General features: G+C 32.9%; 1 protein-coding gene across 1 annotated transcript; it reads left to right on the top strand.

Annotated features, from left to right (window-relative positions):
- The first annotated feature begins 5,587 nt into the window (after positions 1-5,587).
- On the top strand, positions 5,588-11,703 carry LOC133872170 (vacuolar cation/proton exchanger 3-like). The gene is made up of 12 exons (XM_062309606.1): positions 5,588-5,955; positions 6,349-6,416; positions 7,230-7,258; positions 7,353-7,549; positions 7,653-7,865; positions 9,133-9,261; positions 9,522-9,638; positions 9,750-9,803; positions 9,928-10,044; positions 10,524-10,614; positions 10,719-10,788; positions 11,243-11,703. Exons 1-11 carry the CDS (start codon positions 5,674-5,676, stop codon positions 10,778-10,780), a joined length of 1,359 nt encoding a protein of 452 aa, XP_062165590.1. The 5' UTR covers positions 5,588-5,673; the 3' UTR covers positions 10,781-10,788; positions 11,243-11,703.
- Positions 11,704-12,717: the final 1,014 nt, after the last annotated feature.

The following is a 12,717-nucleotide window of genomic DNA, read 5'->3' as shown; positions in this document are numbered from 1 at the left end:
CTAATGAGTTTGGCTATCTTACCTTCTGGAAAAAATAAAAAAATAAAAAATCACTGAAAATTTTTCTTTGCAAAAATAAATGACAGAGTTATCTCCCAATCTTGGAATCTTCACCATTATTTTTGTATAAAAGGATTTTTAATATATATATATATATATATTGTAGACAAGCCAAACTCTTTTGTAACTGTATTTTTTTTTCTTATTTATTTATTTTTTATATGAGCCCTTAATCCCTTTTTTTCCTTTTGATGTGAATGTGGCAATCTAGCACGAGGAACCACATCTTTTTTTTTTTTTCTTCTTTTTAATTACATAAATAATTTGGAAATTTTTATCAACAAGAAATTTGGTATCTATAAATAAGCATTTGATTCAAAGAATTCGATGGCTTTGGCTGAAGTGGAGGCCGGTTTGATTAGTTTAAGGTAATCCCCCTAGCTAGGCCTGTACGAATTAATTGGGTATATATTGTTACAATATATTGATATTTAATGTCAGAACATCATGATAACATTCTTAGAACATTCGATCAGAATAAAAATAGACCGATCAACTCTCTACAGTTCATCATTATACAGTGAATAAATTACACAATTATTCTTTATGATCTATCATTACAGACAAGACACTAGAGGTTCCAGTACTACAAACAAACGTCGACACCCACTACTGCTGGCTGCTGCAGACAAAATTAAAACAAGAAAATTGTGATATAAAGGTGAGAATTTTGTTTGGTTTTTGTACGTTAATTTCTGAATTATTTGTAGAAAGAGAACCGATTCCCGTACAACATTTTTACAACAAGTGTACAACAGTCCTCTCATATAGGGTGGACCCCACACACTGTGGGGCTCACCCCATGTGAGAGGGCTGTTGTACACTTATTGTAAAAGTGTTGTATTTCTATCATTTTTCTTGTAGAAAATGGTGATTCAACAATTTAATATTAGCTCGTTCAAATTAAACTCTTCCTCTAATACATGAAATATTTAATAATTTTAGGAAAAGTATTCTTTTACTTTAAAAATAATAATAAAAATAATTTCAAAGCATTTAAAATAAGTTGCCAATAATATATCATTAATTCCCTCGACATAATCATAGATCAAATCTACCATTTAAAACAATATTAATGTGTCCCTATCTCACGTACTACCTCGGTGACATATAATTTGAGAAAATAAAAATTGAAAAGTAAATATTTTCCTTTGAAGAGTCAACAACAACGACGTAGAGGATCAATGAAGAAGTACTTACTTATAGCTTGTATATTATATACACACTCCAAAAAACATTATGCCAGAAAATGTTTTCAAAAAAATTATCATTTTTTTCATTAAAAATATTTTACTTCAAAACAAATATTGCATTACTTTTGTGTATATATATATATATATAAAAACATATATTATGTTAAGAGTCTTTCAACACCACAAAATCTTTGCAGAAACACACGTTACGTTGTGTCAGTAGTAGCTGTACAACAAGTCAGTCGATCATGGAAAGATACTGCAATTATCCGTACAGAAAAACTTCTAGTAACGTCGTCTGTATATGTTGAAGTAGAAAGACGAAGCTTCGCGGAAGCTGCTTAGCTGCGTCGTAACGTACACTACACTACATGCATGTGGGCGCCGCAAACTTCTGGACGTGGATGCTCAGCCGCGATCGATATGATCGATGTTAATCCAGATTGGGATGGGACTCTGTGTCCATGTGCGGTGGTTTTGGAACGAAGCGATCGATCATGTGATGGGAGGGAGATTCATTTTTTGGGGGACTGTGGGAATCACGCGGCAGCATATGGGGTTACAACACACGCTGGCCGCCCATGTACGGATGATGTATTGCCATGTTGAGGATGACAACAAAAACTCTAGATATTTTCTCTTCCCTACACAGATCTTTGGGCCCAAAAAATATTGCCATTTCCCAATTCCCACCGGCCATCAAAATATATATTATACATGGCCCAAAAAAAAGGATGATCACATGGTAAATATGTTAAAAATTTAAATGATGTCACATCATATACATACATGTTAAATACAACAAATAAAACATTGGCTATGAAATTAGTGTTACGTTTTTCATTTCTAGTGAATTCCTTCCATTTAACTTGAAACGGAGAAAATCTCAATTCAATTCCCTTGTAATGATGCAGAGAAGAAGGGATTGAGCTTGCCTACGGTTATTACCGTGAGGAGTGCTATAAGATGAATCTTAGCTTTTGTCATTGTAAGTGAGTTCTCTGCTAATCTTACAATCCTCTTACAATATATTTGAACTTCAAGAAATCTTCAATTATTTAATAACTCGAGGCCGGCAAGCCAAGTCTGAGTCTTAAAAAACGATAAGAATATGCATGGGTTTTGGCCAATTATTATTTTTTTTTTTTGTTGAGAAAATCATATGAGATATGGAGGAAATTAAATAAGCCATATATAATGAATAAGGGGTGAATAATTAATTATTGTAACTACATGTAGATATATAATTGATTACGTACGCGAACTTCTCTATCCCTACCTGAAAAATTTAGGCCAAGAAAACAATTAACATATCTATTGTACCTAGCTCTTTAGTCAATGATTTGAGAGAAGAAAATCATTCGTGAGACAACTAGTACGTACTTAACAACAAAACATTTAGAAATAATTGGGCATGGCGTGTTCTATAATATCTATGTGGAAAAATAAACATAGATATTATAAGCCATTACAAATAGGTCTTAATAATTTCAACCTAACCAAGAAACTCAAAGAAAGGGATCGAGATTGCGTATCAAATAGAAATGTGGGCGCATTTATTCGTGGCCATTTAAAGTAAAATATTAAAGCTAGATATTAAGCTATAAGCATTTAGCATACTGGTAATATATATAAGCACCAACCTTCCATGAGTAAAATCTTTGAGAAAACTTGAGCTGCCGAAATTCATCCATGGCTCAAATTGCAGTAGTGGCAAATATATAGACACCCGGAATTGGGAAAGCTTTTGCTCTATCTATCTTCTTCTACCATGGCGATCGAAACGAAACTTCTTCCTACCTTCCTTACCTTGGCGCTTAGCCACTTTAAAACAGTGTAGTTTAGAGAGAACAGCTAGCGAGTTTGATGTTAGCTAGCTAGGGGAAACCCTAATATTCCTCTTAAACAAATTGGGTTGGAGGGAATAAAGTTAATTGTTTTTTTTCTCAAACTCGTCTAATCTATTAAATTAACATATACTTTATTATTAAAGTACGTGGTTTTCAAATGCATAAATCAATTCTATCTATTAAAATGTATAGGAAAATTACGTGTTCTAACTATAAACAGATGTCAAATTTTAAACAAGAATAGGTTAATTAATTACTGTTACACGTACATGTTTATTAAACCCTGTACTGAGTTAAAAAAAATTTAAATAACATGATAATTTATACATGATGTAATATCTGAACCAACCATGCATGAAATAGTTAATCCCATTAAACGATGACAAAGCAGTTATGTTCTGTCCTCTAAAACCGCTTGGAGCAATATTATTAAAGGATAAAACATTGCCGCCTTAACCCGCCATCTAATTTGTACGGGCTTGCGAAGTTTCCACGAAGGTTCCCATGCCAAAGTACAGTACGGTGAGTTGTACGTCATATATATCTCCTTCTCCGGTGCATATCTTCTTTAGAATAAAAAAACTAAGGAAAATGACATTAATATACAGACAATGAAATACTTAAAAATAGCAAAAACTGAAATATATGGAGCTCGTTGAGACCACAAGATGCTTCTGCGGATAAAAAACACTCGTCAGTCGTCCAGTTCTGGACGTATCTCGCATGTGAACCCAACAGAGCAGAAAAAGTTGCGTGGCTTACAATGTTTTCTTGCTTCAGTAAAGAATGCTCCTGGTTTAGCTCTGTCACATCAGTAGGTGAAACCTAGCCATCTGCCGTTATAGTTTCTGACTTGTGTTCATTAATACGAAGATTAAAGTTGTTTTCTAGTATATAATTGAGCATCTTCTTTGTTTCCAGAAGACCCAAAGTTCATGAGAAGAATTGCTGAATGGTCAAACCCAACTTTTTACACTTTCACTGTTGATTGTTTTCATAGAGAGTTTGACTTTTTTGTTTGTTTGTTTTTGTTTTGTTTTGTTTTGTTTTTATTTATTTATTGTTTTTCCTGAGCATTTAATATTTTAACGATGAAAAAGTTACAGCTAACTTTGATTCAGTTACATGTGGTAATTACATTTTATTTTATTAATTGGAAAATTTTATTTGAAGTGTCGTGAGCATGCATCTCTCTCATCAATAATTTTTATTTTGAATTATTATATATATTAAAGATACTGATAAAGTATGTAAACACAAGATAGAGATAAACATGGTGCAAATAAATTATTCTCTACATTATATTAGAATTTGGACCTTGATAGAAATATAAAATTAGAAGATAGCTAGAAGATCCAAGTTTGAGAATTATAACTAATTAAGCTAGAAATTGAAAGTCTTAGGATCCTTGCTTATATATATATATAAAGGGGAAATACTAAAAATACAACTAGTGCACTAGTTGTGCATATATCACAACCCATATATAAATATCTGAGAGTGTGTGTATGTATGTACACCTCTTGTTTTCCTACCTGTAATTTTGAATATATATATATATCAGAAATAGCAAGAACATAATAGCATCATCCAGAAGATGTTTATGGACATGAAGATCGATTAATTATAGTAGCTAGAGCTGTCAAATGTCCAAATACAAATGCTCTTAATATTTGAGACAATATATGAGAGGTGTAATAAGGTTTGCCCATTGCAACGAGGGCACCCGATCCCACCTTCTTCGAATAAGTATCTGGGTCCTACCTGACCGAATATGCAAGGTTGGAGTGTCTTCTTACAAGAGGATGCGGCTAGATGCCATTTCACCGTGCTATAGGCGGTCTCATTGCACGAAATTTGAATCCTAATTATATTTCCAACCTAATTAGAATTTTTAGCTTAAACTAATATAAGCTTGAAGCATAACCTTAAACCGTTTTGATCGAAGCAAGATATCTTGCCAAACATCATTTAGCAATAAGAGTAATGTTTCTATTCACACCAATTTATCACACTCATTTCATGGCCAATGTGACGTGATTAAAGTGATTTTTTTTTTAATTTTTAATTTTTTTTTCTTTTTGTTTTTAAGTGACTGACATGAGAACCAACCTAAAACACATGCACATCCGCCGATGTAAAATGAGTGTGAAAAATAACATTATTCTTAGCAACAAATATCAAGGCCTCCCGGCTCATAATTATATCTAATTATTTTGTGGGGAGGGGGGGAAGTCACACGTGGCACGACCCTTTGCGGTTAAAATTTTCATATGAATATGATTCAAAGAGATAGTTCAATTGGCTGAGAATCACACGGAGGTCACTAATTTGAATTCCCTTCATTCCCCTCTCCCACTCTTGCCGTCATAAATAAAAAGAAAAACAAAATGCTACAAAATATGAGAAACTTCGAGGAAGATGCAGCCAGCCCTTCTTGAATTGCAAACCTGCCTTATTAATAGTCGAGGATCTCTTCCTATTTATAACAGTAGCTCTCTCGAACCCTTTGAGGCACATAGATATAGAAAATAGTTACTACTAAGAAGTCTTGCTATAGAACAGTGACCATGGCTTCAAACTGCTCTCACCAAGAACCATGGCTCTTGGAAAATGGCAACCTCAAGAGCTTGACCAAGGAGACGCGGCACGGCCATGGCCGCACTGCACACAACCTGTCTTCCTCGTCGCTCCGAAAGAAGTCAGACCTCACACTTATCTCAAAAATTCCTTATGGATGTCTTCGACAGATGTTGGCTAATCTTCAAGAGGTTGTTTTTGGGACTAAGCTTTTTGTTCTCTTCCCGGCCGTCCCCCTAGCCATTCTAGCCGGGTGTTATGGTTTTGGAAGAGTAAGTTCTTGTTCGTTGCAATCATGATTTATATATATATATATATATATCAGTAAAATGCTTAATTACTCAATTGAAGGAACATTAATGATAATTGAATCAGAATTCATTAAAATATATGGTTTTCGAGATTTTTATGAATGAATTCTGGGGCTTTTTTATTCTGGTGATGTTGCTATATAATATATAAATATATTTTCTTAGTTGAAAACAACTCTCTTAAATGCATTATAAAGTGTGAAAATGACTGATTCAGTTTATACATGTAGGTTTTCAAAATATGTAAGTCAACTGTATACAGCTCAACATGCTCTCGAAAAATTTACTTAATTCTTATTTATTAATTTCCTATTTATTTAGTAACCATAACTGTTCTGATTCTATTGCAAACAGCCCTGGGTTTTCGCTTTGAGCTTACTTGGACTGGTACCACTTGCTGAACGTGTCAGCTTCTTGACAGAGTAAGTCAAAATATTCAAGGAAAAAACACATCTCACTACTTTGAGATGGGTCAATTGAGCCTAATTATATTAAACAGGTCAAAAACAAGTTGAAATGGGTAACATTTGGGTTAAGTCGATCAACACAATATAATTGTTTATTAAAAACGAGTTACACGGGTTGAGTTTTTTCATTCGTTTATCTAAACACGTTGTATACAAGTTGAGAAATTTGATTCGTTTAATTAAATGATCAATTCTAATATGAATGGACACATATAATCATAATTATATAAATTGTCCCGATACGTACAAACCCGATCCATTAACCGGAAATATTGCCACCCCCTGACCCTCTGGGACTTAATTTTTGTAATAATAGTTATGGGTTCTAATCATTTTTCAATCAACTTTTCTGCAAGATTTTGTGTAATTTTTTTTTAATAGAAATTATGTAAAATCTGAATTATACCTTTTTTTGTAAGGCCTTGAGAAGGTTTTTTCCTTAATTTTGGAGTTGTCGGACCATCCTCTCATCCATTTTTTAGCAATTGTTTTTAATTCTTAAGGAATATAATAGAGATTTCAGATGATTTCTTTAAAGAAATTGACGAAAAATCGGACGAAACTAAGTGTACGATTGAAAAACAATTAAAACCCAAAATATTATTATAAAAATTAATGAGAGGGTGAATTGAAAACTAAGGAGAACTCAAAGTAATTACTTGTATATTTTTCCCATCATTCAAATTTGATATATACTTTCATGTATTTTTCATTGTTCATCATCTACAATAAATGCTGATTCAAGTTCTCTTGCATCATAAATTGCAGACAAATAGCTTATTACACTGGTCCGACAGGTACGAAAACCCTGATCTCTCTTGTTTTGGTCAGTTTTAAACTTCTAGCTTTTTGAATATGAAAAAGGTTAACTTTATTTCTGTGATTTTGCAGCTGGAGGGCTCCTTAATGCAACATGTGGGAATGCCACAGAGCTGATCATCGCAATTTTTGCTCTGAGGGAACGTAAAATAGCATTGGTCAAGTATTCTCTCTTGGGCTCAATTCTTTCCAACCTTCTTCTGGTTCTTGGGACTTCTCTCTTTTGTGGTGGCCTTTACAACCTTAGAAGCGAACAAAAATACGACAGAGTGAGTTACTGTACATTATCCTGCACATGGTTGAAGTTTGTGGTGCTAAATTATTGATGTTTTCTTGACCGGACGGCCGGCCGGCCGTTGCATGATTTAACAGAGACAAGCGGATGTGAACTCCCTCCTGCTGCTGTTGGCGTTGTTGTGCCACTTGCTACCGATGTTGTTTCGGTATGCCGGGGCCTCGGCGGCTTTGACAGCCGACCCAACGCTCCAACTGTCGAGAGCCAGCAGCATCGTTATGCTAATTGCATACACTGCGTACCTCGTCTTCCAAATGTGGACACACCGCCAATTGTTTGAAGCCCCGGAGGTAATTATATGTCTCAAATTTAATTCACAATGAATCACGTTGAAAAAATATAATTTTAAAGTACCACATATTTTAAAAATTTAAACCAATAAAAAATAGTTGATTTAATCAAATAATTATTATTTTAACATCTTGCAGTACTTTTAAAAGTCTCAAGGGTCTTTATAACAAATTTTTTATAATTTTTTCAACGGTCCATATTTAATTTCAAATAAAGAGTGAAATTAATATGTACCGTTAAAGTAACTACAAAAAATATCCTATAATTTTTTTTTTTGAGAACTTCATTTATAACTTCTGATGTTTCATTATTTTTTAAAAAAGATATCAAAATTTTATAAAGTGTCAATTTTGGGTATCTATTTTTCAATTTTTTTCAATTTTAACCATTCATTAGAATTTTTAGTTAAATCCTGTCAAAATTTTGAAAATACCCTTCTTTTTTTATTTAGGAAAAAAAAGAAAAAAAAATTCTAGAATTTATATGTTGGTCAGAATTTAACAGAATTTGAAAAAATATCATGCCTGAATCTTTGGAAATTTTAAATATTTTTTTTTAAAAAAAAAATAAACACGAGTAGTTTGGGAATTTTCATATAATTTAATGGAAAATTCTAACGGATGGTTGAAATTGAAAAAAATTTGAAAGATAGATACCCTAAATTGACACTTTTTAAAGTTTTGGTACATTTTTTCAAAAGTGATGAAAGATCACGGGTTATAAGTGAAATTTGGGTACATTTTATTTTTTTATTTTATGATTTTTTAGCCAAATCCTTCCTACCCATAAATAAGGTAAGATCAATATTTACCTATCAAAAAAGTGTACTTCACCGTAAAACAATGTCTGATTAGTGTATCGTATCGTAAATTGAAATTGGAGATCTTTATATAGTCCTTAGTAGCGAAATAATATGAGACTTAATACATATGACTACTTTTCTAATCCAACTTTTCAATATGGACGTTCAATCCACCTAATATGAGACCAACTTTTGGATACAGTGTCACAAAAAGGTAGCCGGGGTGAAGGTATTTTTACTTTCAAATCTATTAAAAAGGAAAGAAAATAAATTTTCTGCAGTTTTAGTGCTAGCTAGAAGTAAAGAGAAAAGTATTTGAGGTTTAAGTCCATGCCACAATGAATCATCATATATATATATATATATATATATAAACTTGTATTACAAATAGGGCTAAAGAATTTTCTGGTCAATCTTTCCCTGATACTGATATGCTAACAATTCTGGTGCAACCGGACGGACAGGAATCCGAGGATGATGACGATGTTCCAGAAGAAGCGGCGGTGATAGGATTCTGGAGTGGATTTGCTTGGTTGGTCGGGATGACCTTAATCATAGCTTTGTTGTCAGAATATGTCGTGGGTACAATTCAGGTATTCCAATAGCCTGTGATTGAAATTGAACATCAAATAGAATGAAAATATTCCAATATTGTCATCGACATGCATAGCATTTGGAGAAGCCCGGTCTAATTTCACGTTAAATTATTATTTATTTAAAAAATTTAAGCGAATAGAAATAAATAAATTTAATTATTTAATCAATATTTTAAAAATTCAAACTCAAAATTTATACTCTAATACCATATTAAATCACTAATTGTCCTAAAAACTTAAATATTCTTAATTTTCAGGATGCAGCAGAGTCGTGGGGCTTGTCTGTCAGCTTCCTCAGCATAATCTTGCTACCAATTGTTGGAAATGCAGCAGAACATGCCGGAGCAGTCATATTTGCTTTTAAGAACAAGTTGGTGAGTATACTATGCTGGCCTTGGCCTAGGCCTGTATATATATTTTGCCCCTTTGGTTGGCAAATAATAAGGACAAATTCTGAGTGAAATTGCTGGGCATAAATATTGCAGGACATATCTTTAGGTGTTGCCTTGGGGTCTGCGACTCAAATTGCTATGTTTGTGGTGAGAATTTAAAAGCCATCGATCGATCGATGCTGGAATTAATGCCTAGCTTGATCGAAGTTTTCTATGCAATCTTTTGAAAAACATTATACTAATTAAATATATATATTTTCTAAATATTCAGGTTCCATTGTGCGTGGTTATCGCTTGGATTATGGGCATCAATATGGATCTTGATTTCAATATCCTTGAGACCGGCTCTCTTGCTTTAGCAATAATTGCTACGGCCTTCACTTTGCAGGTAAGAATATTAATCTCACATAAACTTACTTCATCATCCATCTTTGTCAGATAAATTTCGAATATACGATCCCGCTTTCAAGAACGGTGTATCGGTTGAGTGAGGATTCGAACGGCCGATCTCATAGTATATATATATATATATATTAACCAAACAAATCGACCATTCGAGCTGACTTTCGCAGGTTACGTAGGCTTACTCTTATAATTCTTAAGACAGTAGTCTTAACGCCTATGTCATAATTAACCAAGCTGAATATGTAAAATATTTAACCGAAATAGGATAAATTTTAGAATTGAGGTTCAGACTCAAGACTTCAAGTCTCAAGTTATCCTAAATACTTAAACTACAAAATAATAATAATTATTATTATTATTATAATAAATTTAGTCATTTAATTAATACACAAATATGTCTCTGCTCTCTATTATTTAAATTTAATCATTTATATTGAAGATTCGACTCTGAATTTTTCATAGGATGGAACTTCTCACTATATGAAAGGATTGGTTCTCCTATTATGCTACATTGTTATTGGAGCATGCTTCTTCGTATCCAGACCACCATTGAGTAAGGACTTAATTACATCATTGATTTTTATGCTACGCATCTATCATTAATTATATATATATGTCCAAGAAATATCTAAATCTCTACTTCTTAATTAACACCAGACCAAGCAAATGTCATCAACTCGGGAGTTAAGATGACAACAGAAGCAGTTTTCAGAGCTTAAAGCTAAGGGTACGTTCAATGCGACAAAGTTTTTCTTTAAATCATATAAGAAGAACTTAATATGTTAAGTTGAAATTTGTTCTTAGAGCACGTAATTCTCACATTTATTTATAATAAAAGTAATATTAGCTAGAAATCGCACTTTTATCCTACGCTACTAACGTGGTACTGCCAATCAATCATTGACTCGGCCTTCTTAAAAAGGATTGATTGGCACTGACATGTTAACAAGGTGAAATAAAAGTGTGGTTTTTAGCAATATTTTTTAATAGTACTCTAAGAACAATGTCAGTTTTATAGATTAGGTTAGAAGAAATTGCTTCTAATTTTGAAAGAATTGAAAACTTTGCCGGTTTCAATTTTTTCTAGCACAAGCATTAATCATTTACACATAATTAACATATATAACTATATATATATAGGATTTTATGAAAACTTAAGTGAGCAATTTGAATGCATGCAGGCTTTGCCTTGCGGGGTCACTCTCCAGAAAAGGATTGCTCCATTGAAACTTCAACAGATTCAACGGAATTTTTATTCTTTGATTTTGATTGGACTCGCCTGTCCGAAAGCCCACAACAGTTTCATGTGTTTTTTTGCTGGTGAATGGAAGTTGTCGTGCCCCTAAAGTTGAGATGGGTTTTATATATATGGTACCATCGAAGCTTGATGAAGAGCGCGCGGCTACAGCTCACACATATATATATATATATATATATATATATATGTATGGTCTCGTAATATAATGATTTTGTAGTAGCTCTATCAGAAAAAATTAATAATGTTTTTGTGCTTTTGTTTCATATAAATGCCCAAGTGTGTTGGCATACGGCACATATATATGGGTTGGATTGCTTCACTCTTGTACTGCAATATTAATAATTGTTTTTAATAAATGGAAATTGGTGTTGTTTGGGTTTGCAATTCTACTTTGCCTTTCAAAGCTTTATACATGCTAGTTTTTTGTCGTAACCTTTCAATATGCATTGTAATTCAAAAGGATTAGTTGATGTTGTAATCAAAGTTTACTATAATTATTTATAAAAGCATAATCTCATCTAATGAGGAACTAATGTAAAATTCGGCATCCATATAACACTATCATAATCTATTTATTTAATGTGAGACTTAGTTTTTCGAAGTACTAAACTAATTAAAGAGAATACGTAATTGTTAAAGAGAATTGATTGTAGGTGTACATGGCAATGTAATCCACAATTTTTTAGGCCATTCTAAGATTGACTTGCTAATTAAATTGAGATTGGTTTTGTTGAGAAAAGTGAACATCGGAGACGCGCGTACATTCTATTGATGAAACAATTCACCAGAAACGATTCTTTGAGGCTAGTTATCTGGTTAGAGAGATGTTCGAACTCGCACTAATAATCGCATAGACTCCTTGTTTATTGGAGTTTGACCAATAATTTAGTGTAGTCTTTGTATTTTAAAAGGTTGAATCTGACCAACATTACATGCGATAATGCCAGATAGTTGCTCAAGTTAGTGGTGGTGGTTTGATGCCTCGCCCTCCGGATGGAAAGAGGCAATTTTGTGATATTCGAAGAATTTATTAGGTTATTCTGTCTAAAATTAACACTTGTTAAATTGAGACTGATTTTGTTCGGAAAAGTAATCGCTGAGGAATTGCCTTGTTTGTTGAGATGAAGGTTGGTGGCCGGGAAGATTGGTGGTAGGTATAGGTCTAACAGTTACATGAACTCAATTAAATATGAGTTTGAGTCATATCACTACATGTCAACCTCATCTTAGCAATTTTTCTGAGCAACATCAACCCACTCCCAAACAACTGAGTTTTACACTACCAAAGATGTACATTCTAGTTTGCCAACTCAACGAGCAAATCTAGAAAACAATTAAGGTGACATTTTTCTTTTCATTTTATTTTTTATATGTTTCTCATTGTAGAAATATATAATA

This window comes from Alnus glutinosa, chromosome 7, assembly GCF_958979055.1.
Source record: "Alnus glutinosa chromosome 7, dhAlnGlut1.1, whole genome shotgun sequence".
Lineage (NCBI taxonomy): Eukaryota > Viridiplantae > Streptophyta > Magnoliopsida > Fagales > Betulaceae > Alnus > Alnus glutinosa.
The sequence above is the reverse complement of the archived record's forward strand: the minus strand, read 5'-3'. Positions and strand labels throughout refer to the sequence as shown.

Coding starts and splice junctions, on each gene's coding strand:
- LOC133872170 (XM_062309606.1), top strand. CDS start 5,674: ATGGCTTCAAACTGCTCTCACCAAGAACCATGGCTCTTGGAAAATGGC. Junction 9,262..9,521: donor ATGTCGTGGGTACAATTCAG/GTATTCCAATAG, acceptor CTTAATTTTCAG/GATGCAGCAGAGTCGTGGGG. Junction 9,804..9,927: donor CTCAAATTGCTATGTTTGTG/GTGAGAATTTAA, acceptor CTAAATATTCAG/GTTCCATTGTGCGTGGTTAT.